Below are 22,998 nucleotides of genomic sequence, written 5' to 3'. Positions count from 1 at the left end.
CCCATAAAGCTATTTACATGGCTAATGAAAATGAATATTCCACTTGTAATCCTATTTACATGCAGCCATGCAATGCCCTAACATATCATTAATCACATCAAACTAGGGAGAGACGTTTTTCTTCTTTGCTTCAAAGAGATGATGGACTTGTTCATCCGTGCAAACACAACCTCCCTCTTTCATTTCTTCATCAACTTTCTTGATAAGGTCACCACTATTTGCTTTTGTTCAAAGACTTGTTGATATCCAAGTGTTTTATAATATTAAAGAGTAGTTTTTTTACTTCTGACTAAAAATGTGGAATTTTGTTTGACTATGCATTTCTATTTCTAAATGTGGTATATTCATATTCAAAGCGCACCTTTAAACCCATCATCAGCATAGAAAATGGTACATTCAGATTGGTGCCAAATAATCAGATGGTTACCATTTACAAGTGCGTATCAAATTCTGAATGTTTTCATTGTGGAATATTCATATGCATGTAAATGTAGTCAGTGAACTATTTATTGAATCAAGAAAGATTTTTTTTGTCCTTAGAGGATTTACCGGCCAGTCTTGCTCTGAGAGCCACTACACATTTTGATTTTTCTCTCCCATCCCCTCACCTCCGTTATCGTATTTTTCCTCCTCCTCCCACTCCCCTCCACCCTTCATCCCTCTCGTCAGAACAAAAAAATTGAGTTCACACATCGCTGTCACAAGCATCAGCACCATGGCTGGATAGATGATACGTACAGTGCAGAACAGAAAACACAATTGTCAGCTCTTGTAAAACAGAGAACGAATCAGAAGAGAAAACATGAGGGTGCAGGTTGGTGTTCACTGTGCTGGTATCAAGTACCCTATTATCTAATCCCATGGCAATGTATAACCTATGAAAACCAGGATCTCATCTTGGACAGGCTGATCTTCTATTTCCGAATCAATATGTACCCAATGACCTTGGCGAGCTTAAGCCATATCACCCACCACCAGCGGTGTCAACACTTAGTTTGGTGCCTTTGTGTGCTACCTCCACTCAACACCCACTGTTCTGACTGCAGACCACTGTAATTACAATAGGTCACTGTTTTTTGTGGTAATATAAAAGGTCTACATCACTTCTTCGGCTTTCCTGTAGGCCACACGCCATCTAGTGGCTATATATTTACACTGCAGCACAGAGAGGAAGGTCAAATGCAGAGGGAGGTAAATAGGGAGAGATGCTGACATTCAGTAGGGAGCAGCGGTGCATTGAGGCAGCAGTGGCAGTAGCCTCCCTTCCCCCCCCACCTCTCTGCATCTCTCTTTCCTCCCTCCCTCTCCCTTTCCTGTTCTCCTCTGTGCAGACTGACAGGGATGAAAAGCTGGCTGCTGATCAAAACACCCCACCCACCATCACTGCCTGCTACCCTCCCCACATGCTCTCTCCACCCTTTCTCTCTCTACCCTCCTTCTTTCTCTCGTTATTTCTCCCCTCCTTTTTTTCCCTGTTCCCCTTTTTTTTGCCTCTGCGCTCCCCTGCTGTTTCAGCTCTCTCCGTCTTTTTCGCTCTGTTCACCTCTCATCTCCTATGAGCTCCTTTTTCCATTTTCAGTCATTCCTCCCTTCATCCCTCCTCATCCCTTCCTTTCCCTTTCTCTCTCATCTCCTCTCTTCTTCTCTCCCCGCTTCTCTTCACCTCAACTCCCACATCTAAGCAGCAGAAATAGAGTGTGAGGAACCGAGAGAAAGAGAGAGCGAGACAGAGGGAGAGATTGTTGTTAGCAGGCTGAAGCAGAGCTGTCATCAGCTGAGGGATCTGAAGGTCTGTGTGTGGGTCTGTGCTGTGCCAATTTACACTGAGCAGCCTAATCAAAGAGAAGAACCAACATACACGTACGAACACACACATAGAAACACAAGCATGCAGCCAGCTCATCCAAGGGTCCCCCTCTGTATTCCTCCCTCTGCGTTCACTTGGTTTCAGGGCTTGAAAACACAAAAATTGCACACACATGCTGTCTCCAGCTGTGGATTCTTGAGAGCTACTGTGAGAGTCCGCACAGGTTCGTTAACAAGTTACCTCTAAGCTCACACACGTATACACAGAGCAAGCAGGAGAGAGGCAGGCAGAGGCATGGAGTAGAAAAACAGGCTGGTTTGTGCTGCAGCTGAGTGGGAACAAAAGACAAATGGGGGCAGTTACATCAGAGAACGACAGAATGAAAGAGACAGAAAGACAAAGAGAAAAGAACAGCAGCACTGGAGAAAGACACTGAGGGAAGGAAAAAGAAAAGAGAAAGCAAGTTAGACTGAGAGTGTAAAAGAATAAGAGTTACTCCACTGAGGTAAACAGGAAAAGAGCAGGTGAGAGCAAAACCTCAAAGTGAGTGAAAAATAAATAGAAACACAACAAAAAGAGAAGAGGGGGAGATGAAACACAAAGAGCAGCGCTGCTGGTCTGAGTCCAGGGCATAAGGAAGGAAAACTGGCAGTTCTGAGGAGAAAGAGAGAATGCTAAATGAGAGATACAAAGGGCTGCAGAGGTGGATAAGGGAAGAGAAAGTGTTAAGGCACCACCACCTCACCGTGGCAATTAGCAGGCGTTCCCGCTGTGTCTTTCACATAGAAGCTGGTTCACTGGCCAGCTGCATCCATGTACCAACTCCTGCACACTGCAGCCAGCTGTCTGTCATGTCTGCATTCTGCAGATCTGCACACACTCCCACACACATGCTCAGAACATACAGTATATATGAGCTCAGTGACATACCTGCCCAAAAGGCAGATATACTGCACATCTGCAGTACACCACTTTTCATCTTTTGAGCTCTGAAAGAGAAATGATGCACAGATTTCGTCATGTGTGGAGGTTTACCTATAGAAAGCACAGGTTCATACATTACACTGAATGTATCATAGAAGCCTTCTGCAGTGCAGTGAGTGCTGGGACAATGCAGCAGCTACAAAGAGAAAGACCTAAAAACCTTTGGCACAGCTCATACCTTTCTTTCTTCCTGAACACATGGGACTTGTATTTATGTCAGTCTCTGTGCCCTTCTTTTACAGGATCTGTAAGATATACCAGTAAACGACTTCCACCACAGACCCCACCTCTGAACCAGGCAAGCGCCACCTATCCAGCAAGGCAAAGAAAAATGCTGTCCTAACATCCACCTGTATCTAAAAAACATGGTGATGACTGATGGACAGCTGCGTCAGTAGGTGAAACTATTTGGAGGTAAAAGGCTGCACTGAGGTGGAGCAAACTCTGGAGAATGGCTCCACAGAGAATAGCTGCTCCCTGAACCCACCCTGGAAATGTGTTTTCTCAACTCAGCCCCTTCCTGGAAGGCAGTATGCAGCGGTACTGTTTAACAGGAGGACAGACTGCGCTTTAGAGACTGTGTGCCTAGGGCCCAGTGCACAGGGGGCTGCTTGAAATGCAGAGCAAGGAATGTGTGTGTGTTCTGCCTTCGGATGGGTTGCTATCGTATTCAGACACCTGGCGGACACTGATTGGACAGGAGCATCCCTCTGGCCACCTTGTCAGTGGGCCACGAGGTGTGTGTATGCGAGCGTGTGTGTGTGTGTGTGTCTGTGTGTACAGAATTGTCATTCTACAGCCACATCATCAGTGTGTTTGTGTATATGTGTCTGTGTGAGTGAAGAAATGCATCTCCAATTCAAGATGTCATGCATCAAAAAAACAGCAGCCAACTACTGGATGTACTATCTTAATGTGTACATTTGTGTTTGAAACAACAAACAAAATTAAACAAAAAAGGAAAATGTACATGATAATGTGCTTTACAGGTTCTAAATATTCTCATATTGATGAGTAAGAAAAAAATGGAAGCAGTATTTTACTATAATGCTCTTATCTTCGGAGATGTATTTTGATGTGCATTATGACTATACAACATCATTGCGTCATCCTTGGTATCTGTCAGGCTTTGTGTTCTTCAGAGAAGAAAAAAGAAATATGAAAAACATGAAAAAAGTTGAACTCTGCTCAAGAGTGTTACTCCCATCAACTGTGCACATTCAGTATGTACAAAAGACACTGGCATCATCACTTGTCAGGTTGCAGATCAGTACTCCATCCAGGAGTCTGGTCATCTCACTCCATATCTATGTACAGTTCAGAAATATTACTGTTAAACATTGCCATGATGTATGATTATTTCGCCTACCACAGCTGTGCAGAAAGATATACATTGAACTCAGATTTCATAGCGCACCTGTCTGTTTGTGTATCTCAAATGTAGCCTCTTTCACTCTGCCATGCTATGTAATAACACCCTGTACAGGGTGTCAGTTTAAGTACTGGTCATATCAAAAGGAGACATATTTAACTATTAGAGCATAAAAGAAAGTGCAAAAACGCCACACCAAACTTTCTCTTTTATGAAGCTCATTATTTAATGGTGTATATAAGTATTTGATGCTGTTTAAATGTAAGATGTGATGTACTAATATAATTGTGTATAGTATTTCCTAGAGATGTTTATTTTCTATAAAATGGAATATGTTATTGCTTATAAAATGTTATTAAAAGAATCCATTGATGAAAAAATAACAATCTTTTTTGGGAATGTCACTTGTCTTAAGTTGGAGCATGCAGTTTTATTGATTTTCATGTCTATTTGTTTGGACTCGATGACACAGCATCACTTTGTTTGAAATGTTTTTTGTAACGCCAATGTTAAATATACCAGCACCTTTCAATGCTGCTACGACCAATGCCTGCTCTTTTTCTCTTCACTTAACACGCACTAACATCAACACACTGGAGATGCAATTTGCGATAGCATTTCTCTGATCTTAATTTGGAAACAGTTAATTTGTGCCACAGTATGGGATCAAAAGTATACAACCTCAAGCATAAGCAACATTAATTGCTTAAATATAGCAAAAATACTAAGAAGTTAAATCTGCACATTATATGGAAGGAAAAAAATATTATAGGATGTGTTGTGTTATCATGAGTTTATCATTTTTCCCAAAAAAACTGTCGCTATTTTTTGCAAAAGTTTTATAATGTTAATGCAAGCCCATGACCTACTTACATAATTTTGAGGTTAGTGGCAGGGAGACTTCACTACTTCTATCATCTGAAATCAAACTATGATTAGACCACTGAAATTAAAAGCAGAACAGTAAACAGTAGTGTTCTTTACAAAATATTTTAATATTTACATCATAAACGAATAAATGAAAGAAAGAAGAGATGAAAAGATGTCAGTTGAAGGACATACAAACATGATCTTTTGACGTGGTTGATTCTCATCTCAAACTACCACCTCTCAGGTCTCACATTAGTTACACACTATAAACATACTGGTCCTGGATAAAAAGAAAAAAAAAAAGTCACGTTCTTCTTACAGTTGTCTAGAAATCAACAAATGGTGGTTCTCTATGAGCATGAAACTAAAATGACTGAAAGAGCAAGCATTGCTCTTAATGTTGGAGCTACAAAGCAGATTACACAACAGGCCCTCTTTGGGTAAAGAACTGATCAGTTATTTTGACTTTTTATAACCAATTTGTGTAACTTGTTGCCGAAAACTCAAAGCTTCATATTAATTCCGAGCTGTAAGTTGGTGATGTCAAACTTGGGCACTGCCTACCTTTTTTTGCTATCAGTTGTATACGTGTGCAACAGTTCCAAAGGTCAGAGTCAGATGATACTGATACCCAGTACTGTCCCCTTTCATCACTATGGCAATAACATGATACGAGCCTGATCAAATGCTACCTATTTAACAGGTTTAGGGGCAAATATAAGCATTTTATCTTTCTGCTTATGCAAAATACTGCTTAATCAAAGTTCATACAGATTATAAATACACTTTAAAATATTTACACAGCAAAACAAGAAAAAAAAAAACTCATGAAAATAACCTTATAAAGCCATATTATTACTCATCTCATTGAAATCAGCCTTTGGAGGCTAGTGCAGATAGGGACACTGGGCTTATGCAGCATTTTGCCACTGCTCAGTTAAAGTGAAACATGATTCACATCAACTTTGAACAACCTGTGACTTCCCACTGGAGTCAGCCACAGTTTGGCCATTTTCCTCCCACAAACAGGAGACACCTTACTGCGCAACTAATCAGATCAGCCCCTCCACTGAGTAGAAAGTGTGTCTGTATCGAGAGACACAGGGAAGGGACTAGACTGAATAAAAACAGGGCAGATCTGTCCATTATCCTTTCACACATGACCAACTCATTCACACCATCTGCACAGAAGAAGTGATGGTGCCTCACTATGGTCAGACGCTGGCACTGCAAATGAAATTCTGAGAAAAATACTTCTTACGGTCTGGTAATAATCCATAAAAACCAGATGTGAACTCTAGAAGTGCCTGCAGATGTGGGGCTGGGGGAATGGGAGGGACCATGGAGAAAATCTTTGAGGTTCGATACAAATCCGTGTAGTTTAACAAATGTGAACAATAGCTGCACGTCAAAAAACCAGAGACTGCCTGCTGTTTTCTGTCTGTGTGTGTTTCCGTGTGTTAGAGATGTGTCTATATACAGTGTCCATGCATGTTTGTCAGCCCCTCCCCTTGTCCTTTCTCTCTAGCTGTTGGTGACGGTAGTGCCGCTCCCCAGCTTGATGATCATTTGCTGGCAGTCGTGTAGGGTCCTCTTGTCTCCCAGCTTCTCCAGGGTACGGGCTGCGTCCGCCAGCATGCCCACCCTTTGGCCGGGAGCCGACAGAAAGGAGGGAGGCAGGTAGCGGCACGCCAACATCACAGCCTCTGCCTGCTCGCGCTGCCCTGGCCGCGTCTCACACTCCTCTGCACACAAAAAGCAAAAAAAATGCTGTTACTGTGGTTTGTCAGCCGGGCTTTTCACACATCAGACACCAACAGCCAATCAGGCTTTTGTGGCTACTTGTTTAATTACTGATGTGATTCTGTGCAGTGAACAAAGCGACAAAACAGATCAGGAGCTGATTAGAGTCACTGATTGCAGCTATTCAGACTCTTGGCTCTCGTCAGCGTATTTTCAACAGAAAGCTGCATCCACAGTTGCTGTTAACAGGTAAGATCTCATCATGCATAAAGGCAAAAAATGCAAATACTAACAAGTATTAAAACTAACACAATATTGCATTTCTGCTACTAGGTGATTCTACCAAAGAGAAAAAACTGCTTACAGTTACAGTTACTGACACATTTAGCTGCAAGTAATGTTACACTGGTAAAAGGAATAAATGTAACCAAATTAAACTGTTGTTAAAACTGCGAAAAATTCAAATTTAGCATTGCTGGAAACATTTAATATAATTACCAAATATACAAAAAAACCAAACAAACAACATATGCCTAGTTGTTCATAGATATTTTAGTGTGGAAATCATACATACTATGTTAAAATCAAATTTATTTGGCAATAATTCACGCTAAACTAAAATAGCAAAGGCATCAAAAGCTAATAAAACAAATTAGATTTACTCGCACAGGATGGATGAAGCATAAAACAATCACAATTACACCCACACACACCTGTCTTGGCACCAGGCGTTGCTCTGCGTCGCAGTGAGCGATCCAGGAGTTGGTGTGTGCGGGTGGGACTGGCCCCTGCCATCAACCTGGCTGTAGCTTCATGAAGGAATAACTGAAAAGAGATGGAAGGAGAGAAGATGAGAGACGAGGGAGGAGTGAGGAGGGATGAGAGCGAGAGATGATGACTCACAGAGAATGTTCAGCTCTACCTCAGAGAGACTTTGAAGCCTTGTGAACAACGCTGCTAAACACTTGCCTCGGGGGTGTGGATGTGTGTGGATGTGTGTGTGTTTCAACACCTTCCGGCTAATTTCCACTGAGAATTAAACTGCGGACTGCCTGCAAATATGTGCACAGGATGTACCTGAACATCTGTACGCTGTATGTGTTTCTCCTCCTGAGGTATTGCCATGTATTTGAAATATACCTGCTTTTGTCTTTCCAGGTATTTGCAGAACATACATAGGTTTATCTTATACATATTAATTTATATTTCTATCAGTAGGTGGGCACTATAAAGTGAATGGTGATGTTTTAAGTCTTTAACAATTAATTAATATAAACACAGAGGCTGCACTGGAGTGTTCATCTCCTACGTGTGTGTTAGTTACAGAGTATTCATGCCGTGTTCAACTGATTCACCAACATCTTGTAAGTGTAACAAAAGCACACTTCCAAGCAGTACACAAAAATTTAAGTTTGATAACATGCCACACAGAAAGTCTAACATTTCCAACAACTTTCTCCAGCTAAATTCAGACAAGACTGAAGTCATTGTCTTTGGCCCACAAAACACCAGAAAAAGTGTCATCAGCCATCTGGAATCTGTTACTCTAAAAGCTAAAAACCAGGTTAGACGTCTAGGGGTAATAATGGACTCCGACCTAAACTTTAACAGCCACATTAAATCAATTACATCATCAGCCTTTTACCAACTCAAAAACATTGCCAGAATCAAAGGTTTACTGTCTAAACCAGACTTAGAGAGACTTATCCATGCATTTATCTCTAGCAGGTTAGACTACTTTAACAGCCTTCTCACTGGACTCTAAACCAGCTGTAAGACAGCTGCAGTACATCCAGAACGCTGCTCGAGTCCTGACTAGAACCAGGAAGTACGACCATATTAGTCCTGTGCTCAGATCTCTGCACTGGCTTCCTGTCGCTCAGAGAATAGACTTTAAAACAGCTCTGCTCGTTTATAAATCTTGCCATTGTCTAGCACCAAAGTACATCTGTGACATGTTGGTCCCCTATGAACCATCTCGGACCCTGAGAACCTCAGGGACTGGTCTTTTGCTGGTGCCCAGAGTCAGGACTAAACACGGTGAAGCTGCGTTTCAGTTCTATGCAGCTAAACTCCGGAACAGTCTACCTGATGACATGAGACAGGCCTCAACTGTGACAATGTTTAAGTCCAGGCTGAAAACAGCTCTGTTCAACTGTGCATAGAACAACTGAAAGGGTTCTATCTGCACTCTGACCTTTTACTTTGTTTTAATTGATTATCATTTATATTTTATTGATTATGTTTTCATTATAATTGTGTGTTTTTAATCTGTCTCTTTTCCATTTTTGTAAAGCACTGTGAATTGCCCTGTGTATGAACTGTGCTATACAAATAAATCTGCCTTGCTTTGCCTTTCCACACTGCTCAAACACCACAAGTAAAAAGGGTCAAATTTAAAACACCTAAAATGGTTCCACACATACCCTCCGCATTGCCGGTCTAAAGGTGTGGGCTAGCTTGCGCAGGGAGCTGAGATCTTGCTGAAAGCCTTGGAGCTCTGGTGGAGAGGCCTGGTGCAACCCTGCAGGTCCACTGAGACCCGCAGACACTGGACCCCCGGGACTTGTCCCCTGCTGCTGTAGACGCCATACGTTGGTCCTCATCACCAACAGCAGATCACACAACAGCAACTGAATCACCTAGAATGAAGAATTCTAGGTGAATTACACTGTATTTTACTGCCTTAAACCTTTCAACACCACAAACAGAGGTATACATGATTGTATGGTTCATTCTATGTACTTGATGTGCATTTTAAAGCACCACATGAGCAAATGTGGATGGAAACGGCAAAATAATAACTACTACTAAAAACACTTCCTCAGAGCAAGAAGGTACTGGGTTTGATCCAGTACCGGCTGGACCGGACTGTCTGTGTGGAGTTTACGTGTTCTTGCTCTGTGTGGGTTCTCAGCTTCCTCCCACCGTCCAAAGACATACACCTTAATAGGTTCAGTGGTAAATCTACATCGCCTGTAGGTGCAAATGTGAGATCCAGGGTGTACCCCACCTTCACCTGTTTGTAGCTGGGATAGGCTTCAGCACCCCCGTGACCCTCTCACGGACGAAGTCATTTAGAGAATAAATGAATAAATAATTCCACTTTGACAGAAGGAGATATTTTTTTTCCATTTTTGTCACCCAGAAAGGTAGGGAGGTTGTTTTATGCTTCATCCATTGTTTGTTGATCTTTTCGTGGCCGGTAAAACACGGTTTTAGTTCACAACCTCAACAGCCATGCTTAATGTAGCCTATACCACCGCCTTCTGATGATGATATACAGTCTATTTGACAGCTGCAACCGACAAATGTTTGTACCACTCACTTTGCACACAAGTATTATAAGATCGGATTTAACAATAAGCAAATACAACAACACTGCACTAAGTTGAAGGACATTTCAACACCCCTCCCTTGTGTATATGTTGTGCTGATTGTAGCCCAGCTCTGTGTTGCACTGCAGGTACATTGCACTCCGCTGAGACACACATGCAATGCAACTACAATGCACCGCAGCTCTGGCTGTGGACGCACACACTGTGAGCTACCTATCTACCAGCATCACCATCTGTTGAACGCCAGAGGGTAGGACACCGTGGTATCACAGAGTGGTGGTGCCAGGGGGGATTCACTGTCTGTGGTAAAGCGTGTGGCTCTGTATTGTGAAAAATGTGTGTGTATACTTGTGATTATTCGTATGTGTGGGCAATTTTCTGTGTTTACAATTTTATGCACGGGCATGTGTGGGCGCATCTGTCACTGTAGGCATTCGTGTGTGCATGTGTATGCATCTGTTATATATATATATATATATATTTTTTATTTTTTTATTTTTTTTTTTTTATGTTTGTGATATGGATACAGCCCCCACCTGACAACATTTTCCTCATAGGGATAATAAAAATCAGCTTTGACTTTTATGTGCACACATCTGTAAGAAACAGTGAGTGAGAGTGTGTACCTTGTCTAAACTGGAGCTGTGGCAGTGTGGTCCTAGGTTGAGGCTGTCTCGGAGCAGGGCGCTGGCCTTGTCACTGTAGCTCAGACTCAGCTGGCAGTTTTCTGGCTTGGACAGCAGAGCTCGCACCGCCCTGAATGTGTTCAGACATGCCTTGGGCAGAAGACTCCTGACAGAGGAGGTTGAAAAAAGGGACAGAGGACACAGGTTAAACTAGAGAAAGTGTGTGTGTGTGTGTGTGTGTGTGTGTGTGTGTGTGTGTGTGTGTGTGTGTGTGTGTGTGTGTCTGCTTGGCAGCATCAGAATAACCCATGCGTTCATGTTTAACTTACTCGGCATTCTGTAGACTACGTGGCAGGTGCTCTACGGTTGGGTACAGTCTCTCTGCTGCAGCATCATCTCCTTGGAGCCAATTGATTATCACCACTGCAACTGAGGACCACCACTTTGAGTGAGGGTCACAGCCTGGAAGTTAGAACAAAACAGTCAAATGTGAGATAAATAAAAATTTCAATCCCCAACTGTCCTCTTTCATATTTAACATGCATGAGTGCGACCACAGACACACACAGACAGCTGCTGTCTTTATTTTGACCTCTGAATCAATCTGTCTCTTCCCTCTGGCAGTCGCATCATGCTGAGAGAAAGCAGCCATTTTGACGACTCCCTCATGAGGGAAAACTAGTCCGTTTAACATGGGGCAAGACACACACACATGCAGATTTCCAACGCTGCATGTGCAACCTGAGGCTCTGCCAAGAAAAGTCTCCTATTAAAATCTCAGCCTCCCTTCCCTCGCCCTCCCTCCTCACAAGGTGATCACCGATTTGACAGACCTGAAGATAGATTAAGCAATCTAGCGGATGCCTCCCTTTCACCTAGACCCCTTTTTGCTCAGTTCGGTGATCAGGGAGGACAGCGAGATGAGGTGGGAGGGTGGAAGATGGCCCAATGGAAATCAAGCTACTCGATCTTAATAGTATAAAAATGAACTTTATTTGATTGCCTCTTATTTTGCCGGCACATTCAGGAAATTAGTGAGTCGTGGTGGGAGAAAAGAAAGGCTCAGGAAAAGGAGATAATCCTCAAAAAAAAAAAAAAAAAAATGAGCTGTGTTGAAGAAAGGCATCAAATGTACTTGAATTGCTGATGTAGTCAAGAAACTGAAACAGCTGATATACAACTGAATTACACCATGTTATTAAATTACCAAAAACAAAAAAAAAACCCAACAGACACACCTTCTGTCTGTTTTCTACTTACCAGTCACAGTAGCCATGTTGGAGCCAATAGCGAATGACTGAGAAGTGGCACCAGCAGCATCTGATGCACTGATCAACAGCTGGAGGTACTCCAGGGCATCAGCATACTCCCTGACAAGAAACATGTGCTGTGTGGTTATTATTACTGCAAAATGAGCACACAAAGTCAATGTTCAATCTATTATTACTGAATGCATTTATCAGTTGTTACTGTTTATCTATATATGCGATTTCCTCAATGTTGCTGTTCCCTTGTTTGGATCCAGAGTGTGTCACAGTTAAGATGAGTAGTAAACCACAACATGTCAAAGTTCTAGTGAAAGATCGCTGTGTTTACATGGACCCAAGTATTAGAACCAATCATCAGAAAACTCCTAACAAATATAGCTGATGTAAATATCTCATATGGTAGAAACTGGCCTGATTTTAAAATTGGATTGGGATGATAATCTGCTCAATAGGAAAATAATCACAAGATATAATCCATATGTAAAAGCTTAATTTGATTGTTTCTCTCTTGTTGGAATGAATGGAGTTAGCATTTGATGATGTAATGAGTTTCCAGAAGGGATAGATACAAGTGTTGATTGTAAGTGTGTTTGGTTTCCTTACCCTTCACCCTGGGTTGGCCTTTTCTCCCCTTGAGGCTGGACCACACAGTACAAAGCCTTGTCCAGGAGGTGCTCTCTAAAAGCCTGAGTCACCTGAGCCAGAGGGTCCACTGCAAACATGACAACCAGAAAAATCTTAGAAGGCAAATACAAAGCAGAGGCCTATATCTTAACAGGCACATTTAAAGAGAATTTATTACACTAAGCATGTAGAATTACTTTGCACTTACCTGTATTGCCAGCCTGACTGTAAATACTTTCTTTAGGAGTGCTGCGAATAGCCCAGTCTCCATCCACAAAGAAGCGGTGACCCAGTGGGTGACAGAGCCACTGCATAGCTGGAGGCACACTGCCACTGGATGACAGACATGCCTGGCGGGCACTACTCAGGAACACACGCTAGACAAAGAAAAACAAAGCCCTTACTTCAAGTGTGCACCCTGTTTTTTTGTTTTTTTTTAGCAAATACAAAACTACTAATTCACACATGAGTTTGTTTATATGTAATTTACTTTCAGTCACTCCAGAGGTCATGGAGTCATTAAGTTTATGTCCATTATTCATTATATTCATACGGAAAGTTTAGGGGAGACGCCACCTCAAAACTGTGAGTGCAAGCCACCGGATATTAAAGAGCACCTCAGCTTCAAGTGTTTCATTCCCATTTAAATTTACATGGTGTATGTCTTCAAGAGACATGTGGTCAGAGGGACTTACAGAAGTGAAATGCAGAATCCTCGGCAGGCTGGCTTTGACACGCAGAGCTGCAGAGACGTAGACCTCGGCCAGAGTGGCCACAGGCAGACAGGAGCCAGCACACTCAGACAGGTTCACTGCACTCAGAGCCATATGTACTGCTGAGAGGTGACTTCCATTCAGCTTACCTGCACACACAGATAGAGGCCGAGAAATTAATTATTATTTTTAAAATACATTATTTTACAGAGAATGCCCCGTGAGAGAAAAAAAAAAAGTCGTGTGATACCTAATGATTTTGCCATCTTAGTGTTAACCTTTCACTGGCACCAAATCAACATAAGCCGACGGCAAGAAAAGGGGACTAATTTGCTCTTTAATCTCTCCACATTCTGTCATTTTAATATGACATCCTCCAGTGTTAAGTCTACCACACTAATTTAATTAAAAAAATAGGGTTTTTCCCACCACCAACCTGTCATGTGAAGCTGATGGAGGCGGTGGTAAACCAAAGCAGCATCACGGCTACTTTTGCACGCATCCTCCTGCAGGGGGCGGTCAGAGCGCAGGCCTCCTGCCCTGGCAGCCAGCCAACGGCCCACCCAGAGGCGCTGGAGGCAGAACCTCAGGAGAGACCACAGCGCTGCACAGGCCAGGTCGAGCTGGGAGGTAGGTAAGGGACGACCAAGAGCTTTGAGACAAGTCCACAGGTTCTGACTGGCCTGGGCGAAATCCCCCTGAAGTGGACAAAAACCAGAGATAGAGGGTCAAGGGGGAGTTAGATGAAGACAATCGCAGGGTGGTTAAACAGAGATCGATAACAAAGGTAAGTCGTACAGAAAAATATAGGTAAGAACATGGATTTTTAAATTTGCTCTGTTTTTGAGAATATTTTACAATTTCATTTGCACTGAAAGTTTGGACTTTTCAATTTGATGGCAACCAAAATTCTGAAATCACAGTGCAGACCAAATATGGGACAAGTAAAGGTGTGATAAAAGTGCACCAATATCTGAGAAGAAATAATGTTTTTAATGGAAAAATGGTCTTACATGTTTATAAAAAAAAATGAATCAGCTTGACCAATGCTCAAGCTTCCCTTTATAACCGCATTAATGTCAAGTATAAAGACATAAAGCCAGTAATTTTAAACATTTTTACGTTTGATTTTTTGATGTATTATAATGTGAGTTCAGAACTAAACTGATCAAATGTATATAACAAACACATAAATTTTGGTTCAGACAATCAGGTGTGAAAAGTTAAGAAAGGTCTCATGAGGATCAATACATTTCATGTGTTAGTAGACATGCAAACAACTTACTCGAGCTAGGTCCAAGTCGGCCTGTTTACGGTGCCTCCAGAACAAAACAGAAGATCCTGAGTGCGGTCTGGTCACTGGCTCTCCATACACCAGCAGTCGGATTAGAACCCCCGATACCAGAATACCATTCAGTAGCCATACCAGTATAGTGGGCAGCATCCAGTCCATCCAACTCCATGAGTCAGCTGCAGACAACCAACATTTACATCAACTGTAAGCATTTGGGGGGCACCTTTATTAAACTTCATGTACTGCTTCAACTCTTCACAGTAGCATAAATCAGCCTCTTCCAGAATTTATACCCCATTACCTGTAATGTCGACGCCCAGAACGTTCCTGCCTGTGTGATGGGTGGCGGCTGTACTGCTTCCAGCTGTGCTGCTGCTGGATGAGCAGAACAGGGCAGCCAAAGGGTTGAGTGAAAGGAAGAGGAAGGTAAAGGTGCACAGGGCCATCCGGGAACGGTCCAACATGCCACCAGCACTTCCCCCTGCTGCTGATCTATCCAATATGCTCACATTTGGCTGGATAACAAAGAGAGATTTGTGTTAAAAAAAAAAAAAAAAACATACAGAAAGTGGAGACCATGTGCAATAAATGAGCCAGCAGGGATCTTGTATCTTGATTAAGGACACTGAAACCTGCTGGTTAGAGGACAGTCTAACTGCAGTTTAAGTGAGGGCTGCATACCTTTGTGTCCTCTCCCATTGGACTGTCTGGCTCTGAGTCACTGCCACAGTGTGAGAAAGAGGTGGGGGAGCCCACATCAGATGCTGGTGGAGTGGGCAGCTCATTCTTTACATCAGCCGGTCCGTCCACTTCCATGGCAACTAGGTCTTTGAGAGACTCTGGCAAAAAGCAGAAAGAGGAGCAACACATTAGAAGGGTCAACAAGAGGGAAAAAATGCATTATCAAAGTTAAATTCCACTACTTTAGAATAAGGTTGTAATCATAGCCATAGTGACAGCAGCAATAAATAGAGTTCATCACAAAACATTAACATTTGAATATATTCAAAAACTTGCACACAAGTGGTTTGGAAGTAAAATGAAGCTCTTACTGTTTTTCTGGGCTGCCATTTTAAGAGCCATATTCTCCTGTTTGAGTTTCTGGTTGGACTGCTGTAAGTAACGGATGTAGTCGATGGCTTTCCTCAGTACTGCAGATTTGTTAAGCTATGAAAAAGAAGAATGTATAATATCTTTCTTTAAATAACCAATTACATGGTCGACTACAAAGATACAGGACATATGTCTTACCTTGGCCTCGGTGCCTGCTACCAGGTCTTTGAGCTCAATAATTTTGTCATTGATTGAGGACCGGTAGCGCTTCTCGATGGCATTGTGGGCAGTGCGCTTTTCCCCCTTGTGAGGCTGACCGGCTGGTTTACCACTGATGGCAATGCGGTTGATTGGCAGCTTCTCTGCATCCACCATAACAGGCACTGTGGTGAGAATGGTGCCACCGCCCATAAAGGCCTAAGGATGTACGTAAGCATGATGTTATATGAGAAGGTAAAAATTAAAACAAATATAGTAGCTCTGGCACTGAAAGATGTTTAAATATCTCAAGTGTTGTCAAAGCCTGTAATGATCTAGAGCAGAGTACAATGGCTCTACCTGCAGTGAAGTGCTCTGTACTGGGGTCGTAGTGGTGGCCAAAGACGTGGGCGATGCCACTGTAGTGACGATGCAGGGGTCATGCTTCAGGGTGGTCAAAAGCAAAGACTCCGCCTTAATAAACTGGGGCTGCAGCAAAACCTAAGAGACAAACAGGATCAGACATCAAATATTTTTGCCCACAAGAAGACACAGTGATTTTTGGAAAATCCACATGTCCACATCTATTCTTTTCACAACACTTACAGGTACTTGTTGAACGTGGGGTGTGATGGTTTGAGTTGGTGGGCTTGCTGATGTGGCCAGGAGAGGAGAGGTGGTGGTCAGCCCTTGGAGTTGAGTCTGAATTGCAACTGGCTGAACACTTGGAGGTGAAGATGATAAGCTGGTAGCAGGTTGGCTAACACTAACTGGACAGGCAGCTAAAAAAGAAGAAGACAAAAACATTAATACAGCAATTATCTCACATGTTGATATACTGATCACCACCTTTCCTGGATTTAGAATAAAACTGACAAAGAAAAAAAACTTCAATAGATGTGCTAGTATACCTTAACCAGTGGTGGGCGAAGTGCATAACTAGTGGCAGCAAAGTGTGTAACGTATTGAAATAAAACTACTGGTTTGGTCCCTATGACTGATATATTATTATATATGGCATCACTAGATTATTAATACTGAAGAATCAGTGTATAAAGTTGACATTTCATGTAGCTAGTGTAGGTGGTGGCAGTACGAGCCACTCTTTATCCATTGTTATAAACAGGGATGTCAAATTAATCTATGGGACAATCAATAAGATTAATGAATTAGATTTTTTTCTCCTTTAACAGGCTTGATTTTAGGTTGAATTTTGGATGATTTGAAAATTAACTGAAAAAAATACAACTATATTAAAACCCTCAGAGGGGAAAAAATACAACATATTGACAGAGATGTGAACAACTCATAGCAGGCAAATAAAACACAATCCTGACATACACTGATTTTGGTGAGATACCAGATGCAAAAATTTAACAAAGTGTTATTCTATTATCTGCTGTGCATATTTTTCATCTGTAAAGTAACTAAAACTGTCAGGTAAATATAGTGTAATAGAAGATACAGCAATTTCTAACAGAATATACAAATTTTCAAATGATGTAAAAGCACCTCAGAACACTTACTTGACACTACTCACGTCAAGTAGTAAAATGTGTTTGAGCCATTGGCTACATATTTGTGGGTCAAAAGGTGAGGTGTTATCTAACCAGGTGTAATAAAGTGATAGTAACAGTCAGTGTGTCACCTTACGTTTCTTATCAGCTCCTAGAGAGTTAGCCATTGTAACTATGAGTCATAGACTTCAGGATTTTTCTCAAGGGGTAATAAAAACCTGCAATGCATTGCCAAAAGCTAACAACCAATGTCGATTTAACTACTTTTCTTCTAGAGACACTGAAAAAACTGCAGTTAAATACGTTTTATTTCAGTATGAATGGTACCATGTGATTAAGAGATTGGAATTAAACAAATGCAGCTAAATACTGTACATATGTACATATGCTATTCAGAAGGTGCCAACATAAAGCTATTTTAGTTGGTTCAGCCCCTCAATGTTGAGCAATGTCTATTAGATTAGAACTTGAATATGTGGTCAGCTGAGTTTGAATAACCCAGTGTACTCCCTAGTTCAATACACGTGAAGAGCCACCTTATTGAGCAAAATGTGACTGCAAGGTTGCAACACAAGGAAAGCATGATGTCTGCAAAAGTCCAGAAGTACACACAAAAGTACAGGGACACATCACACCTTCCATTTGTAAAGCTTCCATTTTCAATCAGATGAAATATTATCAGGATAAAAAATGCCCATGTCAGTTATTGTCAATAATTATGACTGTAAATGTCAAATAAATACTTCTTTTAAGTTTAAAGGCTGTTTTTTCTTTCTTAGGAAGAGTTGAAGAACCCAAACTGTTACTTGTGGATTATAAGGGTATGAATCTTCACTGGCCTCAGGATTTGATTACAATTCACCCACCAATGATTCCCAATGTATCTTAATGGTCGCATCCTCAATTTTATTTAATACTGCACATTTACTTTTCCATAAGTTAATGTAAAACGTCTTCAAAAAGGTAAATCTTAATAATATTTTATTAAGAATGGGATTACAAAAAAATGTTAAAAATACAGTCTGTAATGTAAACAGTTACATTCTCCTTTAGCAGCGTCTAATGTGAGCCACCTCAGCCTGTAACCATGACAAAACAAACCCAAATGTGCATCTCCATCTGCAGACAGTGTATTATAAGTAGAGCTATAATCTATAAAAATACAATTTGTTTTCACAAAGCAGCTCTAAGACAGGCCACGTCACTTCCTGAATCAAACATTATGTTTGTTACCCAGTGTCCTCACCATCATCTATTTTGCTTTACCATGACCTCATAATGAACCACAAATACTGTCGTGAGCTCACTTAACCATGATGCCAACAATGTAAATTCATTTTAGGACAAAGTTAGAGCACACTGTGACTGTTACAATGCACAGCAATGAAAAAAAAAAACTAACCTCACAATCTCCATTTTACACATACATGTGTGCATGCACACCTGAGCGCACAATGCAAAACCAAATCAAACCCAGTAACTGCGGGAACAACAAATGCTAAAGGATTTTATAAATCACAAAAAAAAAAAACCCTAAAGACAAAGCAAAAACATTTATTACAATGATTTATGTCAATATGAAATCAGGACATCTGTCACTACCATTTTACAGCCCAGTTCCCTGTAATTAAACCTGCAAATTAATCTATCCCAGTACTTTTGTCAATATAGTTTATCTGGCTCATAGTTAAATTTAGATAGGTGCCCTTACAAACTATCATCATGAGAGTCATGTACATCAAACAGTAAGTACCTGTGTAGCTGTTTGGGCTGCTGTAGTTGGTCCGAGTCTGCTGGGGCTGAGCCTGGGCCTGCAGTTGTGTCTGGGGCTGTGGGGATGTCTGAGCTGCCGGTGAGCTGAAGAGGGCCTGGGGTGTAGAGCTGAAAGCTTGGGTCGTTCCTGGTGAGCCATGAGGTGAAGCTGTCTGAGCTGGCACCGGTGGGCTGGCTATCTGTTGAGGCTGTTCTACCTTAGACTGCCTAAGGCTCTGAGTCTGCTGTGGGGAGGTCGGCTGCTGCCTTGGGGTGGAGCTGGGTACCTGGGCCAGTGGGGACTGTTGAAAGGTGGGAGGCTGGAAGGCCTTGTCTGGGGTGGAGGAGCTACGAGTGATGGGAGGACCCAAGAGTGCATCCAGGTGGGGGCTACTGCTTAGGATGGAAGAAGAAGAGGAGGATGGTGCTGTGGTAGTGGTGGAGGGAGGAGCGACAGAGGTGATGGGCTGATTTAGACCAGGAACCTCTTGGGTTGGAGGAGGTCCAGTGTATGGAGGGGCATCAAAGAGTCCACCAAACTCCATGTCCTGGTTATTGATGAGCTGTAACATGTCTGTTGACAAACAGAAACCAGAATGACCAACATTATTGACAAGGTAAAAATGACTTTGCGAAGATAACACTGGTGGTGTATTACTCTGTGTTCTAGTCCCAATTGGAACTAGTTTGAAATGTATAAGAACTAGGCTCTAAAAAAGCCCCTCTCACTAGCAAGCAGCATCTCCTGTACTTCCGTCCACTTTATCAATTGCCCATCAACCCATATGAACTTTGTTTACAATATATCAGACCTGGGAAAATCCCCAGGTATGACCTACACAACCCTGTAGCAATAAAGAAAACTGTCATCACAGCAAGACAGTCAATAGTATGCAGCTCAGTAATGTTCATGCTTATCCATCCACAAGACTGAGAGCAAATCATTGAACTGAAACTGTAATTCCACAAGACATGCCACTTACATGGCAAAAAAGGAATCTAAATGGGTATACATTTTTCAAAAAGCTTTTTACAGCCACACACAGCAAAATGTTGTGTACTGCACATGTTGTTGGGTCAAGCCCATTAAGCATAAAGTAAACATAGTGTACTGTACTGTATATTCCCTGTTTAATGCTCCTCAACCACGTGGAGCCACGATATTTATAGTTTTCCTGTAGCTGTGGGTCAAATAACCACAAAGGCTGTAACATAGTCATAAAACAAATTTCTCTCTGGCCTCAGCAATGGACATGGGTATTTACTCCACTATTCTAAAGCGCTGTGTGTTTATGTTGTTGAAATGAATAATCATGTTCAGAGTTAAAAGTCACCATTTTCCGTTTACTTATCATACATTCTGTTCTGGCAAATTATTTTTAAGGGTATGATCTCAACATAATGGTGCTAATAATGGATATAGGGTAAGAGACATGGAGAGTGCATGTTGTGTCTGCAGTCAGACACAGCAGCCTGGATTTGTAAAGCAGTGTTTTGTATGAGGTGATCGCTCTTGTCCAATCAGAGCGCGCCTCGGAGACTTGCTATGCCGACCAAGACAGGAAAGAGAGGGAGTGCTTGTCGTGGTTTCGCATGAGGTTACCATCGAGCAGCATCACCGAGGGTTACAGTCGGTCAAATTTGGGAAGCGGAACACACACACACACACACACAGCTGCGGGATATACATTAACGACGACCGTTTGCGCAATAACTCAACGTAGATATTCTTAGCTGTATGGCCTTAACTGACACATGTATTCAAAAACAAAATACAGGTTAGGTTATAGCACTGGTCTATTTAATTACAGGTCACTAATTTACTCTACATTTCATTCTAAAGTGTGACCATAAAATACACGATAACAGGTGACTTACTGCCCTAAATGTTTGAGATGTAAACAAAGCGTTTATCTAATATATTTTATAAAACGTTTCATGTGTTTGCAACAAACACGAGAACCGTAACGATAAAAAAGGCAATAGATAAATATATTTAGTGATATGAATAGTAAAAAAATCCACTGTGTTTATCATTTCGGTCAACTGAGGCACTGAACCCACCAAGGAGGAATGAACGACAGTAACCCCAGTCTGAGGCGAAGGCTGGGGGCGGGGCGCACTCACATCATTTAGCACGTTAGCTTCACCTGCTATCATAGCTAATAATAATAACCATTGTTCCTTTTGTAAGCAGTAATATCAAAATTGTAATAAAAGAGGCAATACATTAATGTTGCATATATTAAGACTTATACGCTTACCAACCTACAAAAAAGACTAGCTTAGGTTGGCTAATTGTCTATTTAGCTAGTCTGGTGAAAGCCAAACCCTTCAAAATGATCACTGGCAGAATGTTAGACAAAAATATGTGCTTTGTCTAAATATTTTATGTATGCAAAATGAGTGCAACGGAAATAAAATTGCATATAGTATGCAATTGGATGGGGTGCAACGCCAACTCATTCAGCTCTTTGACGTTTGTATTTAGCTTTAAATAAATGTGACTGAGGTAAGCTAGTTAGCTAAAAGCAACCATTATGTTTTCTTACCATCAATGTCGCTCAGGAGAGCCGTGTCAATATCGCTGGGGTCATTAAGCGACAGTGTCGGATCCAGATTATCCAACGAAGCATCGTCAAAAGACAGACTGTTCATCTTTACTCTTGTGCTTGGATTTCCACTTCAGATTTTACTGGTTTACGAATCGCACAGAGTAAAAATCCAAACTTCTCACGCCCCTACATTTGCCAGAACGCTTAATCCCACTTCGATCCAAAAGAGGTACAAAGTTAGCAGCAACTTTCTATTGATCTGTCAACTAAATACACACTCCTATTCCCATGATCGTCCGGGGAAACTTGTCAAGCCAAGCTAAACACTGACGCTCATTCAGTACTAACATGCTTGCGGCGATACCCATAAGAACCCGCCCATTTGATATTGACTGACAGCAGCCACTACCAATCACAGTTTGTAAAAGGATTCCCACGTCCCTTTTTTCTGAGTTGTTTTGATTTTCTGACTAAAGAATCGATACAGGATTAAAACCCAGGAGCATTACTTTTATGATTGTATGCAAAGAGATGAATGTATGGCATTACAGTACTTCAGACGCTGATAAACCGACCCCACACTATCGATATGGGTCTGTATGAAAAGTTATACGAGAAAAATTGTCTACTTGGTATAACTCTATCTCATTAAGTCTTGCATTTAATCTTAATCGTCATTTCTATTCTAGTCCTGTATAGTGTTATTAATATCACCGATTCCTATAAGTAAACTGTGTATTTCAGCAAAACAGCGTGGATCTGTTTATTGAGGGCTTGCCCCCAACAGCCTATCAGAGCCGAGCAGGCGTGGGCTAGGAAAAATCAAGTTTGCCTGAGTGGCAGAAGCGGCTCCTCCTGTAGAACCAGTGAAACTGTCCAATGAGGAGCTCCCAAACCGAGTGGGGTGATCTGACGTCGCATCTCCGGGCATAGTGATTACATCATGTGTTTCTCTATTAAATGCTGTTGGTGGCAGCAGCAGGGAAGCCAAAGTGGAGGAATTGATGTGTTCAAGACCTACAAAATGTGGAAATGGTTTGTTAAAACACATTTCCACACTATATATAAATATTTAATTTAGCTTGTCAGTATACAAGGTCTCTGTCAATACATTTAATTAATATAGATAATTGGTAATGCAAACTTCAGCAGAAAAACAATATTGGCTGAATTAAAAAGATCATGCAAGCACATTTTGTTGCATGAAAAATGACTGTGAGCTTGTCAAAGGCACAGTACAGATATAGGTCAGTGACCTAAAGTAACACAGGAATGTTGTCATAG

At 41.6% G+C, this 22,998-nt stretch overlaps 2 protein-coding genes across 2 annotated transcripts in view; one reads left to right on the top strand and one right to left on the bottom strand.

Annotated features, from left to right (window-relative positions):
• The window catches only part of rai1 (retinoic acid induced 1), a 59,583-nt gene extending 54,873 nt beyond the window's left edge, over window positions 1-4,710 (top strand). The window contains 1 exon segment of the mRNA XM_030141629.1: window positions 3,034-4,710. Coding sequence (XP_029997489.1) covers window positions 3,034-3,042 — 9 coding nt within the window. The 3' untranslated portion in view covers window positions 3,043-4,710.
• Window positions 4,711-5,137: 427 nt separating this feature from the next.
• srebf1 (sterol regulatory element binding transcription factor 1) lies at window positions 5,138-22,057 on the bottom strand. Its single transcript, XM_030141631.1, has 19 exons — window positions 21,712-22,057; window positions 19,161-19,733; window positions 16,497-16,672; window positions 16,251-16,391; window positions 15,891-16,109; window positions 15,692-15,806; window positions 15,321-15,478; window positions 14,941-15,154; window positions 14,631-14,815; window positions 13,782-14,043; window positions 13,328-13,494; window positions 12,841-13,009; window positions 12,612-12,720; window positions 12,001-12,110; window positions 11,070-11,202; window positions 10,741-10,906; window positions 9,203-9,418; window positions 7,490-7,601; window positions 5,138-6,778 (listed from the first exon to the last, which is right to left on the bottom strand). Exons 1-19 carry the CDS (start codon window positions 21,815-21,817, stop codon window positions 6,558-6,560), a joined length of 3,552 nt encoding a protein of 1,183 aa, XP_029997491.1. The 5' UTR covers window positions 21,818-22,057; the 3' UTR covers window positions 5,138-6,557.
• Between the last annotated feature and the right edge of the window lie 941 nt (window positions 22,058-22,998).

Source organism: Sphaeramia orbicularis, chromosome 8 (genome assembly GCF_902148855.1).
Source record: "Sphaeramia orbicularis chromosome 8, fSphaOr1.1, whole genome shotgun sequence".
NCBI lineage: Eukaryota > Metazoa > Chordata > Actinopteri > Kurtiformes > Apogonidae > Sphaeramia > Sphaeramia orbicularis.
The sequence above is the reverse complement of the archived record's forward strand: the minus strand, read 5'-3'. Positions and strand labels throughout refer to the sequence as shown.

What these genes read in the sequence shown, in the direction of transcription:
- srebf1 (XM_030141631.1), bottom strand. Translation starts at nt 21,817, where the DNA reads ATGAACAGTCTGTCTTTTGACGATGCTTCGTTGGATAATCTGGATCCG. An exon ending in CCCACGTTCAACAAGTACCT is followed by an intron (nt 16,392 to 16,496) that starts GTAAGTGTTGTG and finishes TTTGTCTCTTAG; the next exon opens with GTTTTGCTGCAGCCCCAGTT. An exon ending in CCGACTTGGACCTAGCTCGA is followed by an intron (nt 14,044 to 14,630) that starts GTAAGTTGTTTG and finishes TGTCCACTTCAG; the next exon opens with GGGGATTTCGCCCAGGCCAG.